A 27,843-nucleotide genomic window follows, 5' to 3' on the forward strand; every position below is an offset into this window, starting at 1 on the left:
CAAAGGGTTGATTTCCTAACTCCGCAAAGAGGCCATTCAAGTAAAAGACAAAACTAAGTTCCTTATTAGAACCTAAGGAAGAATATAAGTGGGCAGATGATAGAAAAAAGAAATACAAAAGTCCAAGAAACATGCAAGTATATAAAAAAAAAACCCAATAAACCTACAAAATGATGCTCCCGCCTGCTTGCAATTCACAAAATGCTCCCGTCTCCACCTATGTGGTGACCAAGAAAAGGACCCATAATAGCCGTATTGGAGAGAGTTAGGGGAAAAAGTGCATTTTCACACCTGCTTTGTTGGAGCGGAAGTTGGAGTGATGTTTCCGGTGCACGTTGGCTAAGTTGGGTCTCCAAGCTGTCTTGTGATCCGGGAGTTCCTTCCTACTGGTTCTCTCACAAAACAAAACAAAACACGCCGAGCCGTAACCGGCAGGATGCCCATTACAAATGGTCTGTGGCACCACAAACTAAAAATAACCTGAGGTCCATCTGTAGGAATGTCAGCTCCTCAAGGACAAGGCTATTTTTCCAACTTGTCCACTGATGCATCACGAGTGAGGTGCCTAGAACAGGACCTGACACAGGAAAAACCGAGTTCCTTGAATGTTGGTGGATGAGTGAAGGTAGTAAACAATGAGTACGCCGTCCTAGAAAGAATGAGGTGGTTCCTGCTGATCCTGAAAGCTAATCTAGAGCTATTAAGTGAGAGAAAAGCAACATGCAGTTCGCGACATGGGACACGGTTCTGTCTGTATAAATAGGAAAATGTTACGGGTGTGTAAATATTCAGGAAGGACAGCCCTAAACCTTTGGATGGGGAGAGGGATTGAGGTTTAAAAAGATGAGAAAGCCTTTTTTATTTGGGGGGGGACCGCGTGGCATTTAAAAATTGTGCGGATATATTTATGAGGGTTTCCCCGACCCCCATGCACATGCATACCATGTGGCAGGAAGTATGGCCAGATCTAAAATGGAACCGAGAAGTTATGGGACAGTTAGCGTCTGTCTGTCTCTAGGACTGCCCAATACGTGTCTTTTTGTTTGTTTGTTTGTTTATCTTTGAGAGCAAGAGAGAGAGCACGAGCAAGCGGGGGAGGGACAGAGAGAATCCCAAGCAGGCTCTGCACTGTCAGCACAGAGCCCCATGCTGGGCTCGATGCCACAAAATGTGAGATCGTGACCTGAGCCGAAATCAAGACTCGGAGACTTAACCAACTGAGCCACCCAGGTGCCCCCTCCAACGTCTGTGTCTTTGCATCTACGTGCATGGCCAACATCACCGTGTTCATAACCTTGTTATTTTTACATCCCCATGGCAAAAAGAGTGGAGCCTCTTAGATTCCCCGGGCTGGATTCTGTGGTCTTGTCTAGGTCTGTTCCCCTTCCCAGGGCAGAGCCATGCTCTGGCCCACCTGTGACCCGTTCAATTCACCTCTTCAGCAGGAGTGGGAAGGGAGCAGATTCCCTTGGAAGGGAGTGGAGGCAATTCCTGTCACCTGTACCATGCTGAGGTTCAAAGGGGGCAATGACATAGTCAAAGTCACATAACTACACAGCCGTGGGACTAACCTTTAGACTGATCCAAATCCTTTCTGTAGCCTTCCTGTCACTTAACTTCTGTTTCTACTTTCACCAAGGGAGGAAAATACCATCTATGGGATGAGTTGTCATGGATATTCCATGAGACAGATATTTGCAAACTGCCCTGTTACTGTGCATGGTAGATATCCAGTGAACTAGAAAGGGCTATTACCCACATCAATAGTCCCTCTTATCAGCAGGTGGAATACATTTGGGTAAACCGGTGTTGATTATCTTTCTTTAAACTGTCATTTCTCCGAGACCAATGACTTTAGCTGCTGTCCCTCCTCTCTGAATTCTCTAGATTGTTTCCAGTCTCTACAAGGCACAGAACTAGCATGAAATTCTAGTTCACTCAGCACACTTACTGAGGCAAGAACTGAACTAGAAGCTGGGGACACAACAATGGGCAAGATTTACTCTTGAGAGTCTTCTAGAAGGAATCAGCCTAAGATCAAGAAATCATCTGATTAACTGCAAGTTGTAGACAGTCCTATAAAAAATGGGGTGCAGGGATATTGAGTATTAGAGACATTTACCTATCTCTGATTTTGAATAGATAATACAAATACACATACAAAATTCAAAAAGCACAAACAGGTTTACAGTCAAACTGAAGCCTCCTTTTCCAGAAGCAGCCACTGTTGCCAATTTCTTGGGCATCTTCCAGGGAGATTTCATGAATGTACATGTATGTGCGTGTATATTTCCTAAAAGTGGTAACAAGCCATTCAGAAGATTCTTTACCTCTATAGTATTCCATTGTATCGCCTGGACCATAATTTAATTTACTTGTTCCTTATTAGTGGATATTTATATTTTGTCTAATGAAAAGGTTAGAGGGCTTATCTAGAGGATAAATATCCAGAAATGAAATTATTGACTCAAAGAATAGTTTTAAAAATATCTTATCAAATTCTATTTCATAGAGTTTCAACAAGGTATATAACCTCTCACTTAAAATAAATGCCAGTATTTCTTTGCCATACTCTCACCAAGTATGTTCTCAAACTTTTATTTGTCAGACTGCCAAAAATGAAAAACAGTAGCTCAGTGTACTCTAATAACATTTTTCTTCAAAGAGGAGTATTTTTTTCTTGTGTTTGAAAGACAAGTCTTCATTTTCTTTGCTGTGAATTGTTTTTTAAGCTTTGTCTAGTTTTGGTGTGTATGTATGTAGGGGTGTTAGACTTTTCTTATTGATTTATAGAAGCTCTTTATATGTTAAGGAATCTAGTCATTTGTCTAGAATGTGAGTTGCAAGTATTTTTTTCCAAAATTCTTTTTGTCCTTTGACTTTGCTTACAATTTTTTTTTTGGCAGACATTTTTCTGTCGTTGAACTGGTGTGTGTGTGTGTGCACCTTCCTGAATTTTTTTTCCTCAGAAAGCTTTTCTTTATTATTTTTTAAATTTATTTTTAATTTTTTTAAATCTTTATTCATTTTGGGGAGAGAGAGAGAAACCGAGCATGAGCAGGGGAGAGGCAGAGAGAGAGGGAGACATAGAATCCGAAGCAGGCTTCAGGCTCTGAGCTGTTAGCATAGAGCCCGATGTGGGGCTTGAACCCACGAACTGTGAGATCATGACCTGATCCCAAGTCGGATGCTTAACTGACTGAGCCACCCAGGCGCCCCTAAATTTATCTTTAAATTTACATCCAAATTAGTTAGCATGTAGCGCAATAATGATTTTGGGAGTAGATTCCAGGGATCCATCCCCTTGTATAACACTCAGTGCTCATCCCAACAAGTGTCTTCCTTAATGCCCATCATGCATTTATCCCATCCCTCCACCCACAACCCCCAAGCAACCCTCAGTTCTCTGTATTTAAGAGTCTCTTATGTTTTGTCCCCCTCCTTGTTCTTATATTATTTTTGCTTCCCTTCCCTTATGTTCATCTATTTTGTATCTTAAGTTCTTCAGATAAGTGAAGTCCTATGATATTTGTCTTTCTCTGACTAATTTCACTTAGCGTAATACCCTCCAGTTCCATCCACGTAGTTGCAAATGGCAAGATTTCATTCTTTTTGATTGCCGAGTAATACTCCATTGCATATAGATACCACATCTTCTTTATCCATTCATCCATCGATGGACATTTGGGCTCTTTCCATACTTTGGCTATTGTTGATAGTGCTGCTAGAAACATGGGGGTGCACGTGTCCCTTTGAAACAGCACACCTGTATCCCTTCGATCAATGCCTAGTAGTGCAATTGCTGGGTCATAGGGTAGTTCTATTTTTAGTTTTCTGAGGAACCCCCATACTGTTTCCCAGAGGGGCTGCACCAGCTTGCCTTCCCACCAACAATGCAAAAGAGATCCTCTTTCTCTGCATCCTCACCAACATCTGTTGTTGCTTGAGTTGCTAATGTTAGCCATTCTGACTGCTTCCTGAGTTTTTTAAAATCATACTTAGAAGAACATTTCTTACTTTACCTATATTTTCTTCTAGTACCTTTATTTTTTAACTGTATTGTTTAATGTTTGAATCTTTGACTCATCTGGAATTTGTTTTGGCATAAAGTACGAGGTAGATATCCAAACTTTGTTTTTGTTTGTGTTTTAAATAGAGCTATCCAGTGTCCTAATGCTAATTTTGAAAGTTAGGCTAATAAAGGTATAATTTATGTACAGAAAAATTCATCCTCCTTAGACCAGTAGCTCTCTGAGTTTTTACAATTGTATAATGCCGTTTACTGAATAATGCATTTTCTCACCACAAATTTAATGCTACCTTAATCACTTTTTTTAAAAAAAAATTTTTTTTATTTGACGTTTATTTATTTTTGAGACATAGAGAGACAGAGCATGAACGGGGGAGGGTCAGAGAGAGAGGGAGACACAGAATCTGAAACAGGCTCCAGGCTCTGAGCTGTCAGCACAGAGCCTGATGCGGGGCTCGAACTCATGGAGTGTGAGATCATGACCTGAGCTGAAGTCGGTCGCCCAACCGACTGAGCCACCCAGGCGCCCCTACCTTAATCACTTTTAATATAAGTTTGGGACAAGGAACAGAAATTTCTCCCTTCTCTATTCAGTGAAACTGAATTGGTTGTGCATTTGTGTGCAATCATACACTGTTGGATTAATGTAGCTTTGTGTTTTAATATCTGTTTAGGCTCATATCTTCCCATTGATCTTTTTGTTTATTTCAGAAATTTCTTGGATAGTTTCACTTTTTCAAGATGAACTTTAGACTCAAATTTAGTGCCCAAAAAATTGTGGCAGTAGTTTTTAAGTAATCTCTATGCCCAACGTAGGACTTGAACTCGTGACCCCGAGAACAAGAGTGTCACACTCTATGGATTGAGCCAGCCAGGTGTCCCCCAGCAGTAATTTAAATGGGATTTATTTAGGGGTGCCTGAGTGGCTCAGTCGGTTAAGCATCTGACTTTGGCTCGGGTCATGATCTTGGAGTTTGTGGGTTCAAGCCCCATGGGCTTTGTGCTGTCAGCTCGGAGCCTGGAGCCTCCTTCAGATTCTGTGTCTTCCTCTCTCTCTGCTCCTCTCCCACTCATGCTCACTCGCTCACTCTCTCTCTCTAAAATAAATATTAAAATTTTTTTTAAATAAATGGGATTTATTTACTTTATAGATGAACTTAGTGGAACTGATACCTTTGTGATGTTGAATCTTTCTAAACAAAGACATAGTGTGTTTTTCTATTTGTTTAACTTTTCCTTTGTGGTCCTTAGGAGGGTGTTAAAATTATTTTTATATAAACTTGACACGTTTTTTGGTAAGATTATTTTTATATTTCAACTCTGGTGATATTTTAAGTAGAGTTCCTTCTTCAGTTACAACTTTTAACTAATAATTAGCTGGTTACGCTAAAGCTATTTCTTTCTTTTTAAAAATTTTTTGTAATGTTTATTTTATTTTTGAGAGAGAGGAAAGGAGGGAGGGGGAGGAAGGGCCAGAGAGAGAGGGAGACACAGAATCCGAAGCAGGCTCCAGGCTCTGAACTGTCAGCACAGAGCCCGACGCGGGGCTCGAACTCACAAACCGTGAGATCATGACCTGAGCCGAAGTCGGACGCTCAACTGACTGAGCCACCCAAGCGCCCTGAAAGCTATTTATTTCTGATGATTAACTTTGTGTTGGGCCTGCATTTCTATATCGTGTATAATGTTTGGTTGATTTGCTTGGATTTTCCATAGAAGCACTCAGACAATCTGCACATACTTGTATCTCTTTTTCTCTAGTATTTCTGTTCCTTATTTACTTCTCTTGTCTAATTGCACTGGCTGGTACCTCCAGAACAATGTTAAATAGGATGATAAAGGACATCCGTGTCTACTTACTTACTTACTTATTTATTTGAGAGAGAAAGAGAGTGCATGAGTGGGGGAGAGTGGCAGAGGGAGAGAGAGAATCTTAAACAGGCTCCATGCTCCGTGTGGGGCCCGATGCAGGGCTCGATCCCACGACCCTGGGATCATGACCTGAACTTAAATCAAGAGTCAAGACACCCAGCCAGCTGAGCCACCCAGGTGCCCCTTGTTCCTTATTTTGATAAGTGTGCTTCCATACTTACTGTTAGGTATGTTTCTGCATTTACTATCAAGTATGGTGCTAGCTTCTTTTTTTTTTTTTAATGTTAAGTATCTATATTTTTCTTCCAAGTTTTTATTTAAATTCCATGTATTGTTTGTGATAAATGTAATTACCAAGAATGAAAGTTGAATTTTATCAGGTGCCTTTTCAGAATCTTTAGATAGGTGTCATTTCTCATTCCTTTTTTAAATTAATTAATATTATATTTTTTATTTATTTGATTATTTTGAAATATTTATTTTTGAGAGAGAGAGAGAGAGAGACAGAGTGTGAGTCAGGGAGGGGCAGAGAGAGAGGGAGACAGAATCTGAAGCAGGCTCCAGGCTCCAGGCTCTGAGCTGTCAGCACAGAGCCCAATGAACCGTGAGATCATGACCTGAGCTGAAGTCAGGTGCTTGACGGACTGAACCACCCAGGTGCCCCAATTAATTTATTTTTTAAATTTACATCTAAGTTAGTTGGCATATAGTGCAATAATGGTTTCAAAAGGAGTAGAATCCAGGGATTCATCCCCTACATAGAACACCCAGTGCTCATCCCAACAAATGTCCTCCTTAGTGCCTGTCACCCATTTAGACCATCCTCCCACCTACCTCCCCTCCAGCAACCCTCAGTTTGTTCTCTGTATTTAAGAGTCTCTTGTGTTTTGTCCCCCTTGCTGTTTTTATGAGTGAAGTCATATGACATTTGTCTTTCTCTAATTTCGCTCCGTATAATATCCTCTAGTTCCATCCACGTTGTTGCAAATGGCAAGATTTCATTCCTTTTGGTTACCTGTAACGTTTCAGTCTTGATCGACTGATAGAGTCAATCTGTTATGTATCTTTTCATCTTCTCTATAATCTTTTATTAATCCTTTACCTTCTTTATTCGTAGATTTTCTAATATTGAATTCTTATAATTGATTTTATTACTAAATTAATATTGACTTTCGGGAATACATCCCACTTGGCCGTGTTTTACCGTTCCTTTATTATTTGATTAGATTTTGTTTGCTAATCATTGAGGAATTTAGTATTGATGTACCTAAGTGAGGTTGGTCTAGTTTCTTTTACATTTTCATTAGAAATAGAGAAGGTATATACAACATAGGTATAAGTTAAAGAATATTAAACACCTGTATGCCGCCACCCAGGGTAAGATATGAAGCACAATCCTTGGTTTTCCTGATAGTTTTACCATCGGTGCATGTATCCTCAAATAATATAGTGCTCAATTTTGCTTGTTTGGGACATTTGTTAAAAGAGAATCAAACCATATATATATTCTTATATGACTTGCTTTCTCTGAACAAGGCTTGTTTTGAGATTAAACCGTGTTGGCGGACATAATGGTGATTCGTTCACTTTCCCAGCTGTGCACAGCATAGTGGTTGCATTACACATCTTTGTTGAATCTTCCTACCCAGGATTTGGCATGTATTTCTATTTCTCTAAGGGTTCTTCTGCATCCTTCTGGAGTGTGCTAAAAACAGCATGGCTTCTGGAGTTGGACTCTTTAGGTTTGAATCTTGGTTGACCTATACTAGTTATCTGGCAAGTTATGGAATGTCTCTGTGTCTCACGCAGCTTCTCCACCTATAAAATGAGAGCCGAGGGGCGCCTGGGTGGCGCAGTCGGTTAAGCGTCCGACTTTAGCTCAGGTCACGATCTCGCGGTCCGTGAGTTCGAGCCCCGCGTCAGGCTCTGCGCTGATGGCTCAGAGCCTGGAGCCTGTTTCTGATTCTGTGTCTCCCTCTCTCTCTGCCCCTCCCCCGTTCATGCTCTGTCTCTCTCTGTCTCAAAAATAAATAAATGTTAAAAAATAAATAAATAAAATAAAAATAAAATGAGAGCCGAAATGCCTGTTACCTCCTAAGTTCGTTGAGAGCTTTCAAGCGAATTTGTATATGAAAATACAAATCCAATGCCTGGTGCAAAATGTAACTCTGTGTAACTGTTCGTGGTCTGGCCACCCCCGCTGTGTAATAGCAATAGTAACGTATTCTATTTTTTTTTAATGCTTATTTATTTATTTTAAAGGTGAGAGTGCACATACATGAGCAGGAGAGAGACAGAGAGAAAGAGAGAGGGAGAAAGAATCCCAAGCAGGTTCCATGCTGTCAGCACGGAGCCCAAGGTGGGGCTCCAACTCACAAACTGTGAGATCACAGTGACCTGAGCTGAAATCAAGAGTTGGATGCTTAACCCATTGAGCTACCATGGTGCCTCTTTTCTATCTATTTTTTTTAAAGTAAGGGTTACACCCAACGTGGGGATTGAACTCACAACCCCAAGATCAAGAGGCCATGCCCTCCCAACTGAGCCGGCCAGGCACCCCTGCAATAAGTGTTTTCTGTTCAACTGAGGATGGTCTAGATGCTGACAGGCACCCAACCAGGGGCGAGGGTTCCAACGTTTCCACTTCCTCGCCAACCCTTGTTATTACCGGACAGTTGGATTGTGGCCATCCTGGTGGGCATGAAGTACCATCTCATTGCAGTTTCGACTTGCACTTTCCTCTTTCACCTTTTATTTAAAGTATTTTTAGGGGCGCCTGGGTGGCTCAGTCGGTTAAGCGGCCGACTTCGGCTCAGGTCACGATCTCACGGTCCGTGAGTTCGAGCCCCGCGTCGGGCTCTGTGCTGACCACTCAGAGCCTGGAGCCTGTTTCAGATTCTGTGTCTCCCTCTCTCTCTGACCCTCCCCCGTTCATGCTCTGTCTCTCTCTGTCTCAAAAATAAATAAACGTAGGGAGGGAGGGAGGAAGGAAGGAAGGAAGGAAGGAAGAGAGTATTTTTTTTATCAGGCGCCTGGCTGGCTCAGTCGTTAAGCATCTGACTTTGGCTCAGGTCATGATCTCCTGGTCCATGAGCAGGAGCCCCACTTAGAGTAACCATGAGCCCCACTTCTGGTCTCTCTTCTCTCTCTCTCTCCCCCCCTCTGCCCCTCCTGGGCAGAGACTCTTTCTCTCTCTCTCTCTGCCCTCCCTGACTCACACTCTTTCTCTCTCTCTCAAAATAAACTTAAAAAAAAAAAAAAGTGTTTCTCGTTCTTTGTTATCCTTCAAATGGGAAGTTAGGTCTAGGCCTGTGCTGCCTGTTGAGGTTAATTGAAATTAAAATTTCAGTCCCTCAGTCTCACTCATTGTATTTCAAACGCTGACGGGCCATGTGTGGCTATCAGCTGCCGTAAGAGACAATGAAGTTCTAGAACATTATCGTCTCAGAAGGTTCTACTGGAGTGTTGACCTAGATGCTTGGCCGGACTCAGCTTTGCATGACATAAATCCCTTGAGATTTGCTTTATGGCCCGGGCTGTGGTCAACTTACTATAAGTACTCTATGTGCTTTTGAAACAAAATGCATATTCTTCAATGGTGGGGTGCAATGTTCTACTTGTGTTAGTTAATTCTGGTTAGCTTTTCTGTGTCCTACTGATTTTTTTGCCATTGTTTTCTGTCAGTTTCTGAGAAGGGTTAGTTGAGATCTTTCTCTGGGCGACCATTTGAATAAACCGTAGTAGGTACATACGCACAGTGGGGTACTTGGCAACTCTAAAAAAAGGAATGAGGAATGTCGTTATTAACAGCTCTGAAGCGATCACCAGGAGACATGTCCCAGTGAAAGACAAGTTGGAAGAACAGAATATAGAATTTGCAAATACATGCCTAAGAAAGGAGGGAAACAACCGACAGGCGTTTGCTAATATTTAAGAAACAATTTTAGCATTGTAATAACTTTCAAATGTTTTTCATGTTTGTTTTATTTTTGAGAGAGAGAGAGCACACAAGGGAGGGGCAGAGAGACAGGGAGACACAGAATCGGAAACAGGCTCCAGGCTCCGAGCTGTCAGCACAGAGCCCGACACGGGGCTCAAACCCACAAGCTGTGAGATCATGACCTGAGCCGAAGTCGGACGCTTAACTGACTGAGTCACCCAGGCATCCCTAATAATTTTTAAATGGTCATTTACAGAAATAGAAAGGAATAGGGCTCAAGAGACAGGGGTAGGAGCTAGTTCTGTGAATATGCCTTATTTTGTTCTTTGGAACCATTAAAATGTTTACAGAATTATAGAGTAAAATAACATTGAAAAATTAATCTCCAAGTAAGGAATAAAATAAAGGAGATAAACCTAAGGGTGTATTTAATTGCTGGTAGAACCACATAGAGATCAACTATTTCTTTTTCTTTTTCTTTTGAGATCAACTATTTCAAGGGGACTTAAAAACGCAGTGATGTGCCTATACAACCCCAGAAAAGTACACTCCCAAGACAAATAACTGAAAAACTTTCAGACCTTTTCCACTAATCACATTGGGGATAGTGTTGGTGTTCTTACTTTAGAACTACGTATTATGGAAAAAATCCCATGAATAATTGTGTCACTGAACGAGGGTTTTGGATAAAGAAAGGGGAAATAATATAAGAAAGGTAAGATTCCATACAAACCCCTTAGTTATGTATTTGAATTGAAATAATAAACTCCTCATGCATTTTGAGAAACACTTTCTTGCATCCTTTCGGATGGAAAACAAGATCTGATATCCACTGTCACCACTGATATTCAACATAATACTGTTCTAGCCAGAGCAGTTGGGCAAGAAAAAGAAATAAAAGCCATCAGAGTTGGAAAGGCAGAAGTAAAATGGGCTCTATTTGCAGGTGGCATGATTTTGCCTATAGAAAATCCTGGGGGCTCCTGGGTGGCTCAGTCGGTTGGGCGTCCGACTTCAGCTCAGGTCATGATCTCACGGTTCGTGGGTTCGAGCCCCGCGTCGGGCTCTGTGCTGACAGCTCGGAGCCTGGAGCCTGCTTCGGATTCTGTGTCTTCCTCTCTCTCTACTCCTTCCCTGCTCACGCTCTGTGTGTCTCTCTCTCAAAAATAAACAAACATTAAAAAAAAAAAAAAAGGAAAAAAATCCTAAGACTCCACCAAAAAACTGTTCGATCTAATCAGTGAATCCTATAAAGTGTCAGGATACAAAATTGACCTACAGAAATCAGTAGCATTTCTGTACGTTATCAGTGAATTCTCTGGAAGGGAAATAGAGCAATCCCATAAAGAATACTTGCTCGGAGCACCCGGGTGGCTCAGTCTGTTAAGCGTCCAACTCTTGGTTTCGGCTCAGGTCACGATCTCCTGGGTCATGAGTTCGAGGCCTGCTTCAGGCTCTGTGCTGGCAGCAGAGCCCGATGTGAGGCCCAAACTCATGAACTGCAAGATCATGACCTGAGCCAAAGTCAGACTCTCAGCCAACTGAGCCACCCAGGCGCCCCTGTGTGTGAACACTTTTCGTAATAAAAGCTATAACTACGTATATTTACAGGAAAGAAAAAAAAAAACCCTAAAGAAATTATGAAGTAAAGGAATAGTACGGGTTGGTACCCAGGTACAACTATGAATTTGAAGGAAGCACTTAAATATGGAAGCCTGGTGAACAGGATTCTAGGGGATAAACAGGGTTTTACCAACTCTCCTCTTGCCCTAGGGGTTCCCAGACTCTCTCCCACATGTCCATGGGTAACCTGGTGAGACTTTCCCCCTAAACAGAAAGGCTTTGTTTTCCTTAATTTTACATACAGAGGTTTTTTAGGACTTCCCTTGAAAAAAGTGTCCTGAAGCATAGACTTTCAAAAGCTACAACTCAAGGGCTTATCTTCTCCCCTTAAAAAAAATTCCCCCTTGGGGCACCTGGGTGGCTCAGTCAGTTAAGCATCTGACTTCGGCTCAGGTCATGATCTCACGGCCTGTGAGTTCGAGCCCCGCATCGAGCTCTGTGCGGACAGCTCAGAGCCTGGAGCTTGCTTCCGATTCTGTGTCTCCCTCTCTCTCTGCCCCTCCCCTGCGCGCACTGTGTCCCCACCCCCCCCAAACATAAATAAACATCAAGAAAAAAATTTCCCTCTTGGGGTGCCTGGGTGGCTCAATTGGTTAAGCATCTGATGACTTGGGCTTAGATCATGATCTCATGGTTTGAGTTCGAGCCCCACATTGGGCTCTCTGCTGTCAGTGAGGAGCCCGCCTCAGATCTTCCGTCTCCCTCTCTCTTTCTCTCTGCCTTTCTCTCCCTCCCCCCCTCCCCGCCTCTCTCACTTTCATTCTCAAAAAGAAATAAACATTAAAAACAAAATTCCCTCTTCTCATCTTCCAAACCTTAGAGTTGTAGCCAGGACAGTTGGCTGAGTTTAACGTGCAAAAGCTGTGACTCACTTTCCAAGTGTTGTTCTCCCCGTGGAAAAAGCCCTTTTCTGCAGGTATATGAGTCAGGATAAGCAGCCTTCAGCTACAGCAACAAACAGCCCCCAATTCTCCGAACTTGGCCGCAGCAGGAGTTTATTTCTTGCTTACGCAAAGACTACTGTGCGTCTGGATGATTCATTAGAGCATCTCTCTCCATGTGATGACTCCGGATCCAGGCCGTATCGATTTTGTGGCTCGTCCATTCCACAAGAAATTCCCAGTCACTGCAGCCTTGAAGGAGTCTGGATAACCCAATGGAGGAGCTGGCACAGAGGTCACTTCTAGCCACAGTCTGTTGGTCCAAAATAGTCATGTGACTTAACTGCAGGGGGAAAGGTCGGGACATGCATGGAATGTGTGCCAGGCATTTTGGTCTCTGTCACAGCATTTAGCCATCTTGATATACGCTGTGCCTCCCTCCTCCCTTCCTTCCCCCTCTCCCCCCACTCACCCAGACACACACTGGGTCAAGTGCTAGGTTATATAGAAGGTGGTATGGTCAGGCCATCACTGATGATATGACGCTTCCAAAATAATGGTCCCGGTGGGAGCATCTCCTGAGTCTCCTGCCTGCGGACAAGTGAATTATCTGAACCACCCAAGACGAAGGGTGACTAGCTTTCTTTCAACTGGTGCCCCACCGGGCTATGCATGTGCAACAGACTTCACATAAAATTCCAAATTTCTGACTTTTCTTGAATGATCGGAAGGTCTGGCAACACCAGGCAAACGTTCACACCTGGAGTCAGCGGAGACAAGCGGGGGTGGCCCGGTTTCGATGGCCATTCGTTCCCTAATCTAAGCGAGTCCCTATCATCCACCAGCTTGACTCAACCCTAGCACCTGCCCGGGTCCCTGCAGGCAGCACAGCTTGTGATCCCTAACCTGTGGGTTTGCACAACAGCATCCTCTACAAAAGTTTTATCGCCCCAAAGATGTTCAGTCTTAGGTCTCCTAAAAACCTCTCTCTTGAATTTCTTCCCTCTTATTTGGTCCTTTCCGGATTTGATATTCTCTTCCTGATAAAATCTTTCGATCCTTTTCTTTTGGGTCAAAGCGGAACTACTTGAATTGCTTTATTCCCCCATCCCCTCTGCCCCGATTTTCATCCCTTTGACTGTTCCCGTCAGTCTTACCAGGACACTCTCATTTCCTCTTGCCCTTTCAAGAGATTTGGAAATGAGCTAGGTAAAAGGAACCCAGCCATGGGAATTGAAATATTGCAGCAAACAAAACTCCAGTCCGAAGTGGCCCTTGGCGAGTTAAAATCACTGTCCCATTCCTTAATCTTCGAGGTTTATGCAAAATCGGTTCGGGCTGCCAGTCACAGAAAGCCCGAGGTACTGACTGCAGGGCTCACTCTTGTAAGCACACATCGATCGAAGGGGGATAAGAGAGCATTGTAATTTCTGCACCCTCCAGTGTGGGGATCTGATGGCAGTGATATTTGTGGGCGCGGCTCCCGACATTTCAGACTCCAGCCCACTCCCAATTCAACAGGGGCTCGCTGACCACTAACCGGCGCACTTTTCACTTTGTTTTCTCGTTTCTGATAATTACTAATACAGTAATACTAATGGGGCTCGAAGGACGTGCTCCCAGAGCTGACATTGTGTCTGGCACCATGCCAAGTCCTTTCCATGGTCTGTTCAAACCAACAACCTTGCCAAGTAGGTACAGTTATGTTTCCATTTTACAGACCTGAAACAGAGGTCCTTGCAGAGTGAAAGAGACTTTCCCCGGAAGTGACAGAGACTGGATTTTTTTTTTAATTTTTTTTTTTTAACGTTTATTTATTTTTGAGACAGAGAGACACAGAGCATGAACGGGGGAGGGGCAGATAGAGAGGGAGACACAGAATCGGAAGCAGGCTCCAGGCTCTGAGCCATCAGCCCAGAGCCCGACGCGGGGCTCGAACTCACGGGCCGTGAGATCGTGACCTGAGCTGAAGTCGGACGCCCAACCGACTGAGCCACCCAGGCGCCCCTCCAGAGATTGGATTTAAATCCCGGGGAAGGCTTGTGTTCCAGGGTCCTTTACTGCCTCTCTTAAACACACAGACACACACACTTTTTTTTTTTTTTAAGTGTTTACTTTGAGAGGGAGAGAGGAGAGAGAGCAGGGGAGCAGCAGAGAAAGGGAGAGAGACAGAATCTCAAGCACTCCAAGCTGTCAGCGCAGAGCCCGATGCGGGGCTCGAACCCACGAACTGTGAGATCACGACCTGAGCTGAAATCAAGAGTAGATGCTTACTCGACTGAGCCACCCAGGCGTCCCACAAATGCTTTAAAATGGGGATATTTGGAATCACCAGGATATTCTTTCACGATTCTTTTACAATCTAAATGCATTGTTTTCATCCTTGGAGAGCAGTGTTCTAGCTCCGTTTGACTAGGGTAGAGAGACACCTGGTGGCCATTCTGGTTTTTAAAACTTTCTATTATGCAAAATTTTGAATGTGTACAAACAGATCAGTATAATAAATCCGCCCTATTCCCATCACCCAGCTTCAACAATTATTACCATTCTGCTTTTCTGTTTCCTTGTAGGCCTTCACCCACTCTCCATCCCCTGCACACTTTTTTTGTGGTTCTTTTTTTAAAAAAAAAAATTTTTTTTTTAAACATTTATTTGTTTTTGAGAGACAGAGAGAGACAGAGCATGAGCAGGGGGAAGGGCAGAGAGAGAGGGAGACACAGAATCCGAAGCAGGCTCCAAGCTGTCAGCACAGAGCCCGATGCGGGGCTCGAACTCACAAACCACGAGTTCATGACCTGAGCCGAAGTCGGACGCCCAACCGACCGAGCCACCCAGGCCCCCCTGTGGTCCTTTTTTAGAATAAAATTTACATATGTGGAAATCTACCAAATCTTAACAAGGTATCTTGGCAAACAGACATGTAACACACAGCCCTATCAAGGCAGAGAATGTTTCCATCACTCCAAAAATGCCCTTTGCCAGACAACCCCCCCTAACCAGGCAACAATTGTTCTGATTTTCCACCGCAGATTAGTTTTGCTTCCAGATTTTCAGATAAATGGAATCCTAGGGCATGCACTCTTTTGTGTCTGAGTTCTTTCACTCAGCACAATGCCGGTGAGAGTCCTCTGTGTCTTGCGTACTGGTTCTCTCTTGTATCGCTGTACCCTTTCTAGTGTATAGATTCCACGTCCGCTCTCCGGTTGATGGAAATTTGGATTGTTTCCAGTTTGGGGCCGTTATGAATAAAGTTGCTGTAAACCTTTATGTTGGAGCCCTTTTGTGGCTGTGTGTTTACACTTCTCCTACGTAAATACTTGGAAGGGGACTGCTGGATCAAAGGGCGGAGGCTAACTTTATTAGAAACTGCCAGACCTTTTCCCAAAGTGATTCTATCACTTCACATTCCTGCCAGCGAGGCGGGAGCGGTCCATCTGTTCTGCGTCTCGCTCATAGTTGGTGCTGTCAGTCTTTTTCATTCGAGCTGCTCTGGGGCCATCTCGGTGCAGTTCTGACTTGCGTTTCCCTGATGACTAATGACGTTGAGCACTTGCCTATGCGCTCATTGACCATTCGTTTTGACTGCCTTTGTGAAACGTCCGTTCAAGTCTTCTGCGCAATTTTTACGGGGTTTGATTTTTTGTCACTGAGTCATAAGAATCTTTTATCCTGGGTGCAAATCCTTCGCAGGTATATATCTTGTGAACACTTTCGGCCAGTCTGTGGCTTGCCTATTCGTTTTCTTAATGGCGTCTTCTGGGAGAAGTTTTTGATGAAGTCAAATGCCTTATTTTTTATAGTTCTTTCTTTCTTTGTCATAAGGAAATGTTACCTTCCTCTGGTTGCAGAGATATTCTCTTCTGTTTTCTCCCGTTAGCTTTATAGATTATGCATTTACAGTTAGGTCTCAGATTCATCTCAAACTTTTATATATATAAATAAAATGTTACAATATGTCCGACATGTTTTTATAAATTTATATCTTTATATATTATGGATAGGAATTGTTTATATATAAAGTTCATATATAATAAAAGTGTTCTTTATATAGTTCCATATGTAAGTTTATATAATATATAGATGAATTTAAAAGGTTTGTTTTTAATTAATTTTGAGAGAGAGCATGCAGGCAGGGGAGACAGGCAGAGGGGGAGAGAGAGAATCTCAAGTAGACTGCACTGTCAGCACAGAGCCCTACACAGGGCTTCATCCCATGAACCTGGGATCCCGACCTGAGCCAAAATCAAGCATTGGGCGCTCAACCGACTGAGCCACCCAGGTGCCCTGACATAAAAAAAGTTTTATATAGAGTTTTGTATATATGTTTATATATTATATAGATATGTGTCTTATATATAGTTTTATATATAAATGTATACTGTATAATATATAGATATATAGAAGTTTTACATATAGTTTTATACATACAGGTTCATATAATATATAGATATGTGGAAGTTTTACATATAGTTTTACACATATAAAAGTTCAAGTAAGCTTTGCGCAGTGGCAGTATCGTAGCCAATGAGGTTTATCCGAGGCGCGATTATTGCTAATTAAAAGTTCAAGTAATAGAAATGTATTAAAATATGAACATATCTTTTATATGTATTACACTACATTATTTTATAATATATAAGTATATGTATCATGAAGTAGGGTTGAAATGGATTTACCTCATTATGATACCTAGCTATTCCTGTGCAATTAGTTGAAAAGATTTTCCCTTTTTGCACTGACTTGTTTTGGTACCTTTGTTAAAAATCAGTTGACACAGCGGGCTTGATTACTCCCGGCGAAGATGCGTGAGTCCTCTAGCTTTGTTTTCCTTTGTCCAGACTGTTTCAGCTATTCCAGATCCTCTGTGTATCCAAAGGTGTCCGTTGTCAATTTCCTGTCCCATGCCCAGATTCATCCTTCAGGACCTGCCCTGGGATAACCGACCTCCTTGAGCGTTGCTCCTTGCATCCTGGTCACTAGAGGGCGCTGGAGGGACGCTGCACTAGCCAGAGGTTTCTCTTTCTGGCTCCCTTTGCTAGGTTTTGCTGCTGCTTTTCAGCGGCAGTCGCCTGCGCAGTGGTACATGGTGACCCATGCACTAACCGTGTGCCCAGAGCACGGTCCCTCAGCCCCCCAGTAGCCTGGGCCTGCTGATCACCTTGTGGCGATCCTCCCAACGCAGAGCTCACACGCTCCAGGCCACCTCCTATGGCGGTGCCCCCCCACTCTCTCTCTCTACCCTCCAGTCTCCAGCCTCAGCTTGCCCCAGACCTGGAGAGCTGTTTCCCACAGCCCTCCTGACTCAGGCAGTGCTGCACCAGGCCCGCTGCCCAGCGCCGATCGGACTCCCTTTGCCCACCTGTGTCCCTCACGGACACCGTCTAGGGACAGTGGACCAGCTCTGCCCCCTGGTATCCCGCCGAGATTCTCCACCTTCCAGTGAGCTGCGATGACTCCTTTTCCAGGGAGGTCTGAAGCCCAGCCTTGGAGAGAGGACCCTTCCGGGGTGTCCTGCCTTGAGTGTTCCTCTGTAACAAGAAATTCCCATTGCAACCAAATTCCTCACGCATCTCAGAATTACACAGCAAGCTGAGGTAACTGATGCTTAGTAAGGGATGGTCAAGAAAGACTCTGGGGCCGGGCTGTCTAGGTTCATATCCTGGCCGTGCCTTTTGGCAGAACTTGGACGTGCTTTATAGTGTCTCTGTCCTCAGTTTCCTCATCTGTTAAATAGGCACGGCAATAGCATTTACTTCCTAGCCTCAGCACTAGGGCCAAAGAAAATAGAGGCCAAGTATTTAGCGTAGTACCTAGCAGTCACTGCTCGGTTGCTGTCAGCTGCTGCCGTTACCGTTACTGCTTTTATTACCATCCCCTTGTATCCCTAACCAGATCGTAAACCCTTAACAAAGAGAGCCTAATGTGATCTCAGCGCTCCACTGTCCCCAGGGGATCTCGCTGTTTCCGTCTTCGAGGAGCAATAGGGGCTGCAGAATAAGCGAGCTGCTGACGAATGTTCTGTTTGCCGCAGAAAGAAGAAGTGAGGAGGAAGCACATTCGTCTGCACATGGAAAGCACGCTGACCGCCCGGGACAAGGTCGGGGTGCAGGATTTTGTGCTGTTGGATGCCTACACCAGCGAATCTGCTTTTCTGGACAATCTTCGAAAGCGTTTCAGCGAGAACCTCATCTATGTAATGTCACCTGTTCCTCAGCTGTTTCCCTAGACTGGTGGTTCCCCTCCTGCCTGTCTTCACAGCCTTGAGGATAGTGAGCAGTATCTCTCCATTAGATCAGCCTTTAAAGAGAGGGGTGAAGGGACCACTGCCAGATGCACCCCAATCCTGGCTTCCAGTGACAAAGACCCAGCTTAAACGGGCGTAAGCCATAAGACAGAATCTATTGACCCTTGTCACTGTAGGGTCCAGAAATAGATCTAGGGTCTAGGGTGATGAGTCTTGAAGAGCCTCAAGGGCTCTTTCCCACCTCTCTGCTCGATTTTGCAAAGGTCTCTTTCTGGGGCGGACTCTATGCAAGGGGGCAAGGGGGCTGGGTAGCTGACAGCCGGACCAGGCTGATGTTGGTAGCCAAGAGAGCAATTCCTCCCGGAGACACAGACATTGGTTGGCTCTGATTGGCCCATCTCGGGTCATTGCTTACCTCTGAACCAATCCCCACAGCTGAAGTGAGGAATATTCTGATTGGCCAGGCTATTTACCCAGGCCTAGCCCAGGAGGTGAGGATTTAGGCCAGTGTGCACCTTACCGTTTGATGCGGGCTGCCAGCCGGAGAAGGTTCCTCAAAGGAATCTGCCGGAAGGAGGGGATCGAGATGCCAGACAGGCAAATATAAGAGATGTCCACCGCATCCCATGAATCTCCAAGGGTCAAGGTTGCCACACATGGCCGGACCTGTTCTTAGGTTTGTCTGGTTGCTTCTAGTGGTGGTCAGTTTTTATTAAGTTCCCCATTTCTCACCGCACCTTGATTTGATTGGTCAAATTTCAGGTAGATTGTTGTAGGGCAAACTCCACAGCGTCTCTGTGTGTTTTTAAACTTAATTAACTTTATTGAGATTTTATTAGCTGTTGCTAAGAGTAAATTAGACCATGAAAAGCGATCTAACGATATTTGCCTTGTAGCTGTTTTGTTTTTAATGGTGCCATGACTTAATCCGTATGTCGAAAGCAAGGTTACTGGGAGAAATAAGCAATGGGAATTCTTAGAGTATATATTTTTGATTGAAGTAGATTTTATGTATAAGCCAAGGAGAAAGAGTGCGGTATGGAGAAGTATAAGTGGGATGATAGGATCATCATGAAAAAATCATTTCCGGTTTGAACAGATTTCAGAAACTACGTTCTACCCTGGAAGATTTCTACTGGTGGGAGCCGTGCACAATTTTAGACAAAATATGGTACTCTCATCTGTTCTAGTTCTCTGTTCGACTTTGTTCTAGAGGTTAGAAACATCCGTTAGAATGATTTTAGCCTAGGCATAAACTTGAGAACCTCCAATATCGAGGCTCTGGAATGAAACCCAGTAACAAACCCAGAATTTGAAAACTCCAGATGTATTTCCAGAGGAGCCCAGGCATGTCTTTGTTTTCTGTTTAAGAGGGTGAGAGCTTTGGTCATTCCTAAGTGTATTCCAAGAAGCGTTTACGTTAGTGGTTCTGTTACAATCACAAGTATGTGAGGAACTTGACCAGTAATAGAACGCAACATTGCAACCCAGGGAAATACGTGCCAGCAGGTGGGAATGTTGGCCCAGCTGGAGACAGCCGGGATGCCTATCTTCCCTGCTTTCACCCAATGGCCGGAGAGACCTCTCTGAAACATCAATGTGGGTCAGATTGTGGTGCTCTCTTCGTAAAGCTCTCCATTTTACATTTACAGTGTAAGGCAAGTATTACTTATCAGTAGGGAGAACGGTGTCTCCACCACACGCTGCATTTGGAATAAACCCCCGGTTCTTCATGCCCTGGGGGATCCGAACTTGTTCCATCTCGGACTCCGTGTCTTAGCGTCTTCCGTTCCCCACTCCCTCGCTGACCTCCAGGGCAGCCAGCCTGCCCACCCTGGACCCCTCAGCCTGACCTGCCCTTTCCTGCCTACTTTTTTTTCATCATTCAAGTTTCAGCTCGGAGTCACCTCCTTAAAGAAGACTTCCCCAAGCCCACGAGCTAAGGTGGCCTTCCTTGGTCACTCCCTCTCTCATTACCCTATGTGTACCTTTCTTACCATTCTAATTGAAGCATTCTGGAACCCTTGGGTTGGTTGTCTGCCCCTTCCCCCAGACATGTGCACACGCGTGTAAGCTCCAGGACAGCAGGGACACCACCTGTCTTATTTATTGTTTTATATCCCATGAAATGAACACATGGGGCTCATGGCATGTGATGGTCTCTCACTGTAGCCCTTTGCACCCCACAATTCCTCACTAGTGCTTTGGTCCATTTTCTAGACCTATATTGGGACTCTCCTTGTATCTGTGAATCCGTACCAGGAGCTTGGAATCTACACTATGAGCCAGATGGAACTTTATCAACGGGTCAATTTCTTTGAACTGCCACCACATGTGTAAGTAGTACATATGGGGGGTCATCAGTAGTATTTTTCTCTCTTCCTCTTTTTTCCTTTTCCCTCTCTCCCTCTTTCCTATCCATCCATCCATCCATCCATCCATCCATCCATCCATATCTTTGATGCATCCTCATTAGGTTCTGGACCTCACTTAAACTCCTGCCTTCTTGATAAATATCTTTCAACACAATGGAAAGCATCAGATCCTTGTCAAGTCTCAGTTTAAATATCCCGAGAGGTGGAATCTTTTGTTAACTGTTAAGAGCTCTAAGAGCGTGGCTGGAGAGGGGTCTTTTCTGGGAAGAGGTTTGCTGTAGCGCCATCTACTGGTGTCTGAGTATCATGGCGGCAAAAGGAGCCTCCCGTTAGTAGCGGTCCCGCAGATCCGTAGTTCAAGCAATTTCCTGTCTGATCTATATGTCACTATGGCGCCACTGAATTTCTCAGTTCTCCCTGGTTGACTTCTGGGCTAGTATGTGGGCTGTCTCTCCATTTTTCTTGAGGACTTACCTATTCACCTCCTGTAAGGCCTTTATAAACCTTTCTGAATCACTACCACTAGGGGGATCCAAATTAGCCGGCTTTCAAACTGGCCACGTGGGAAGCTTATACTCTTGGGAGACTTTCACGCTTTGGTTTCTGATCTTGAAGGTAAAACCCTTGTACCACTCTCACCTCTTGTCCTATAGATATCACAGAGCTTTTAAGATATTTTTGCTTTCCTGTCTTGGTACTCTTACTACGCTACATCTTGAAGGAAAGAGGAAACTTGGGATCTCATTATAGCTATTAAGTGTTTAAACTATTTAGACAAGACGTTATTTCTACCTGCAGTTAATAGAATGTCTCTTGGGGATATATATAATTTAGTATCTGGCTTATTCTCATATGAAATGTTGATGGGGGCGCCTTGGCAGCTCAGTCGGTTGAGTGTCTGGCTCATGATTTTGGCTCAGGTCGCGATCTCACGTTCACGGGTTCAAGCCCCCATGTCAGGCTTTGCAATGACAGGCTGGAGCCTGCTTGGGATTCTCTCCCTCTCTCTCTGCCCCTCCCTTGCTCACTCGCAGGCGCACGCTCTCTCTCTCAAAATAAATAAACTTTTAAAAAATGTCCATTGTTGCTCAACTTGTCCATTTTAACTCTGTTATCTGAGTTTTGATTTCTGGTACATTTTATCTCCGATCAGTCAATGGGTCCTGGTGAGCGTTTGATATCTGAGCTCAGTGTCCTTGTACCACAGTCTGGATGCGGTTTCCCGGAGGCGGGGTTCTTGGTCCTTCTGCTGTGGTGGGCATTACACACAGCCCCTTCCCGCTCCTTCTCCAGCTACGCCATAGCTGACAACGCTTACCGCATGATGTGCTCTGAGCTAACTAACCACTTCATCCTCATTTCTGGAGAGAGCGGGGCAGGGAAAACGGAGGCCTCCAAGAAGATTCTCCAGTATTTTGCCGTGACCTGCCCAATGACCGAGTCACTACAAATAGCCCGTGACAGACTGCTGCTCTCCAATCCAGTGCTGGAGGTAAGTGATCTTTGAGGACCTGTGGAGGGGAGTTCTAGGGAGGTCAATTAAGTAAGAAGAATCTTCTGCCTGTGCAGGACAGTCCAAATGGGCAGATCGCCGTCTGGGAGTTAAGCAGAAAGGTCTCAAGGGAAATATTGTGCTTAAGGGCATAACCTTGAGGTCCGGCAAGCATGGACGCTAATCCCAGGGCAGCCACGCCTCAGCAAGCTTTAGCAAACCACTGCATATCCCAGATTCTGTTTCCCTATCTGTGGAATGGGTCTACTCATAGTTCCCACCTCCTAGGAGTTTCTGAGGGTAAAACCAGGTGAATGCATAAAAAGCACACAGCAGAATTAGTAAGCACTAAAGTCGTGCTCTCTTATTAATATCTTTCTTATTTAATTGAAATTATTTGGATGATTATTGCAATTCACTGACTTGCTGTTTGATTTTGAACAAGCAATTCTGTGTTTTTGTCGCCCTTCATGTTAAAGGTATTTGTGGTTGAAGGAATTTTCCCCATAGACCTATGGGCTGAACAGTTTACCTCTTTGATAGAAAAGAAGGTCTGGTAATGGGGGCCATGAACTCTGTCTTCTAGAACAGCAGGGGCCTAGGGGCCTCTATAGCTCTCCCTCGTCAGTCCTAGATTGGATGCTAGAGAGATCTTTTTGTCCTTTCCTCTCGCTCTATCCTCAGTATTTGGCATCAAATTCTCTGTCCTTCGTGGTTCCTTCTTAGAAGATAAAGTATGGCTTTAATCCCTGGCTCCCCCTCCCTCCCCCATTTTCATAATCGTGGCGTTTGGGGTTAGGAATCTGATGAGCTTGGTGAGCTTAAAAGACCAGGCATGACAGTTTGGTTCAGCCTGTCCCTGTCTCCCTCGCTTTGTATTGCAAGGCTTTTGGAAATGCGAAAACACTCCGGAATGACAACTCCAGCAGATTTGGAAAATACATGGACATCCAGTTTGACTATAAGGTACACTGAAGTTCCTATTACTGGTTCATGGGGACCCCTTAGCCTGCCAGTGACAGAAACCCGACCCGAGGTCCCTTAAGGGAGAAGGGGCTCTATTGGCTCAAATAACTAACAACTCCAGGATTAGCGCCATTTTGGGAAATGCAAACAAAGACCGCAATGAGATACCATTGTATACTTTCTGGGTGAGCAAAAATTAAGAAGTCTGATCACACCAGCTATTGGTGAAGATGTGGATAATTAGGAACTTTTCCACATTGCCGGTGGGGCACGCTGGCGCGACCCACTTGGAAAACAACATTATTATCTTGTGAAGTTGAAATCACATCATCTAAGGTGGACCCATTCCGCTCTTGGAGATTGGCAAGCCTGCCCCCAAGAGCCCTGCTCATGATGGTAAAAAGGTCTGGAAACAGTCAACACATCTGGAGAGGGCCGAGTGTCCATCGACAGGAGAATGGTTAAATGGTGGGATGTTCACCCAATGAACGGTCATGTAGCAGCAAGAGCAAGTGAATGAAGCTACACGTAACATGGTCAAGTCTTAGGAAAGTCTGACGTGTCAGCCATTTCTTATAAAGCTTGAGAATAACCACATGGAAACGATGTACTGTGTGGGCACGCATAATTATATGGCATGGGTTGGCAAATGTTTTTTGGATAGGGCCAGATAGTCAGTATTTCAGACTCTGTGGACCATATGGTTTCCGTCACAACCACTCAGCTCTGCTGCTGTGGCATGGAGGCAACCGGAGACCGTGTATGATGAGTATTGTTGTATGTTCACAGAATTTAAATGGGGCCCGTGCAAGTGGGAAGGGTCGACAGAGTTCTCAAGGACGTAGAACTCCAGGGGACAAACTATCCCTTAGACTGGAGGACAGTTGTTGCTTGAGGGTTGAGTGTAGTGATAACAGACTGGCTCAGGGTTTTCCAGAAGCCGGTACATGGCCTTCTGGTGAAGTGTGCCCAGACTTTGAAAACAAAAAAAAAATTGAATAGTTGTGTCTGTTTTTAAACTCCTTATTGAAATTCAACACATCTGAAAAGGAAGCAAGGCATGAGTCCAGTTTAATGAATTTTTACCTATCTGCCTGTGACAACTGGCACTCAGATCAAGATGTAACAATTTCTAGCGCCTAGAAGATTGTCCTACCCTTCTCTGACAGTATCTGCCCTCCCAACTGTTACCAACTGTTCTTTCCTCTATAATCAGATTAATTTTGTGGGTTCTTGGGCCTCATGTGTAGGAATTATATGTCCTCTTTTTTGTCTGGCTCCCTTTAATCAACACTCTGTCAGATTCATTAATGTCGCTCCATGTGGCAGTTGGTCATTTTTTGCTTATGTGACCTCATCATGATTTTTCTGTTCTCCTGTCGATGGACAGTTGGGTTTCCAGTTTGGGGCTGTTGCGGATAGCGCTCTGAACATCCTTGCAACATGTCTTTGAGTAGATATTTGCATCCACTTATGTTGGGCACATACCCAGAGGTGACATTGTTGGGTTCTTACCAGGAATGTTATGATAATTAACGATGGGTCCAGTTAACCAGCAGGGTTCTCTGCACCCTTGAAAGCATCTGGTATCATCAGTCCTTTTAGGTTTGAGACGTTCTGGTGGAGTAGAGTGGTTTCCCAGTGTGATTTATGTTTGTATCTCCCTGGTGATTAGTGAAGTCTTGATAACTGGCCAATTAAAAAGTTTGTGTTAAAGCCTTTTGCCCACTTTTAATTAGGCTGTTTTTCTCATGTTGATTTGCAGGAGTTCTGTATATGTTCTGGAACCCAAATCCCTTACTGGATATATTCTTAAAAACAAAACAGTGTGATACACAAAGATCTGTAAACAGGCCAGTAGACGGGAGTGGAGTCTACAAAGGCCTCCACATGTGATATGATTGCCTGGCTTATGACCAAAGCACCACTGTGATCCAATAGGGAAACGATTGCCTTTCCAATAAATGGTGCTGATCAATCTGAAATCCATGTGACTAAAAAGACCTTTGACCCTCTACCTCACTCCATACCCAAGAATTCAGTAGTGATCAACCACAGTCCTAAATGCGAATGGTAAAATGCTCACGCTTCTAGACAGAAGCATAGAAAATCCTTCTCATGACCTCAGGGTAGGCAAAAATATTTGTGAACAGAGCCCAGAAAACACTAAGCATAGAAGAAGAATCATTTGAATTCAGAATTTCTGTTCCTCAGAAGACACCAGTAAGAAGGCGGCTCAGTTCTCGTCATTGGGCATTTTTTGTTCTGTTCTGAAGGGCATTCCCGTAGGCGGGCATATCATCAGTTACCTGATAGAAAAGTCTCGAGTCGTCTATCAAAACCAGGGCGAGAGGAACTTCCACATCTTCTACCAGCTGCTGGAGGGAGGCGAAGAGGAACTCCTTGCTTACCTTGGACTTGAGCGGGACCCCCAGCTGTATAAATACCTCTCACAGGTCAGAAGGACCAGTACCTGGCTGGGGCACCCTTTGGTGGCAGGGATGAAGGGCGTTACTGGGGGCTTCTATGGGATGGCCAAGAACTTTCTCATTACCATTCTGGAGATATCCTATGGACTGGTTTCTTGCCACTTATCATAACCCCTTTGTCTATGCCTGACAGATAGATGATCTTGGTAAAGTAACCAATCTCTAGGTGAGTGGTTCTCAGCCCTGGCTGATATTAGAATCACCTGAGGGGATTTGTCAACACACACACACACACACACACACACACACACACACACATACACATGCACACACAATCTAAAGATTCCAATCTAATTGGTCTGATATGGGACCTGGACATCAAGGCTGTGTTAAACACTCCCCTGTGATTCTGGATAGTTAAGTGAATCCCCAGTGATTCCAATACACAGCAGAAGTGAGAACTACCGGTCTGGGTGTGATAGTAACTCGCTGCCCGTCCGTGTCCACAACTTGTGCTGCTCCCTTCTGCTTCCCAGAACTAGTTTGGAAAAGACTCCCCACCTTGCCTCCCAGTCTGAGGGTTGTTAATTGCAAAATGAATGGACTTCCTTACAGAGAGAGTTTGGGCCATTCCCGTAAGCAACCCTGGGACCCAGTGTTGAAAGATGGACTTGGAGAATTTGACTCCCACCATTAGTTTTTCTGCAGCCAGGACTAGGGTTCTAGAAGGTCCAGATTGTATAGGATCTATCACTATTTGATGTCACTGGCACCTTTTATGCCCCAAGATTTTTGGGTTTTTCTCTTCTTTGCTGAGTCTGGCTTTGAATGGAGGCCGCTTGGCAGAGTGCACGTGGGGCCATCATTTGAGAAAGAGAACGAGGTCTTAGGAAGTGAATCTTGTAAAAGAAAGACCAGCATTTCATAGCCCTGGTGAAAGAGTAGACATGACCGAAATGCATCTTGAAAAATGAGGCTAAATGATGAAAATAAAAGAATCCCAATCTCCTTTTGCAAATTTCGTACTAATTGTGAGAATGAAGACTAATTCGGATGTGATAAATATACATATTTTTTTCCTTTTCGAGAACCGAATTCTCCCCATAAAGCTGTATGGTAGCCTCACATCTGGCTTCTCACGGCATGAACAGAGAGGGTCAATTTATAAAAATATTTTAGACCTTGAATCCTTTTCCCAAGGGCTTCTCCTAACCCTTTGATAATTCAAATCATTCCCTTTTGGAATGTAGCTTGTCTTTTATCTTTGCAGATTTTTTTTTCTGGCCAGACCTTCAGACCATTCGCCAGTATTATTTTGTTCAATTTTGTGTTGCCCTGTAACTTGGACAAACGTAGTGGCTTTACTCGCAGTATATCTGCGCTGCTTCCAAACCTCTAGGTGCCCTGGAAGGACTGACTTAAGCTGGCCCCGCCCTTGGTGGGGCAGGAGCAGATGCCATTGGTCGAACCGGGAGGGCTATTTGGGAGGTTGCAGATTTAACACTGGCCAGTTCACGGGTGGATCTTTTCATGACCCAGCACCTCTGGTTTCCCCAGGCAACAAGGAAATCTGTTTAACGTGATGAATCTTCAGATAGCCAGGAATCTAGGAACACCTTGTACTACAAAAGCAAAAGAGACAAACAAACAAAACAAAACAGAAACTTCATCCAGAATCTCTTCCCTTTAAATTGTGACATTCGGTGGTGTGTGTCTTCTTTAGAAGACAACTTCTAGAGTCAGTGGGAAGTCTCATCACCTCTCTGCTGGTGATTGAATCCGTATCACCTTCATTTCTCTAAATGCCAAACTCTTCTTGAGTGAGTGTCTCCTACCTCGTCCCTCACGGCAGTTTCTGCTGGAGGTTGTGATTGCGTCAAGATTGTTATCTGAATTTCAGGGCTTGTCCTCTCCCTGCATTTTTTAGCAGGTGTTTACTGAGACAAACATCTTCAGTTTACTTGACAAATAAGACAAGGAAAACAATAAAA

General features: G+C 44.2%; 1 protein-coding gene and 1 pseudogene across 9 annotated transcripts in view; both read left to right on the top strand.

The window, feature by feature from the left end:
• MYO1H (myosin IH) overlaps window positions 1-27,843 on the top strand; it is a 147,399-nt gene that overhangs the window by 81,521 nt on the left and 38,035 nt on the right. For 4 of the 9 annotated variants that reach the window (XM_015077597.3, XM_053206189.1, XM_053206186.1 and 1 more), the window contains exons 2-6: window positions 18,378-18,539; window positions 20,811-20,926; window positions 22,259-22,457; window positions 23,343-23,423; window positions 25,700-25,879. In XM_015077597.3, coding sequence (XP_014933083.1) covers window positions 18,414-18,539; window positions 20,811-20,926; window positions 22,259-22,457; window positions 23,343-23,423; window positions 25,700-25,879 — 702 coding nt within the window. In that variant the 5' untranslated portion in view covers window positions 18,378-18,413. The remainder of the gene's footprint in view (window positions 1-18,377; window positions 18,540-20,810; window positions 20,927-22,258; window positions 22,458-23,342; window positions 23,424-25,699; window positions 25,880-27,843) is intronic. The other 5 variants (XM_053206192.1, XM_053206193.1, XM_053206191.1 and 2 more) reach the window with 2 other exon arrangements.
• LOC113595184 (uncharacterized) lies at window positions 16,842-16,990 on the top strand (annotated as a pseudogene).

Source organism: Acinonyx jubatus, chromosome D3 (genome assembly GCF_027475565.1).
Source record: "Acinonyx jubatus isolate Ajub_Pintada_27869175 chromosome D3, VMU_Ajub_asm_v1.0, whole genome shotgun sequence".
NCBI lineage: Eukaryota > Metazoa > Chordata > Mammalia > Carnivora > Felidae > Acinonyx > Acinonyx jubatus.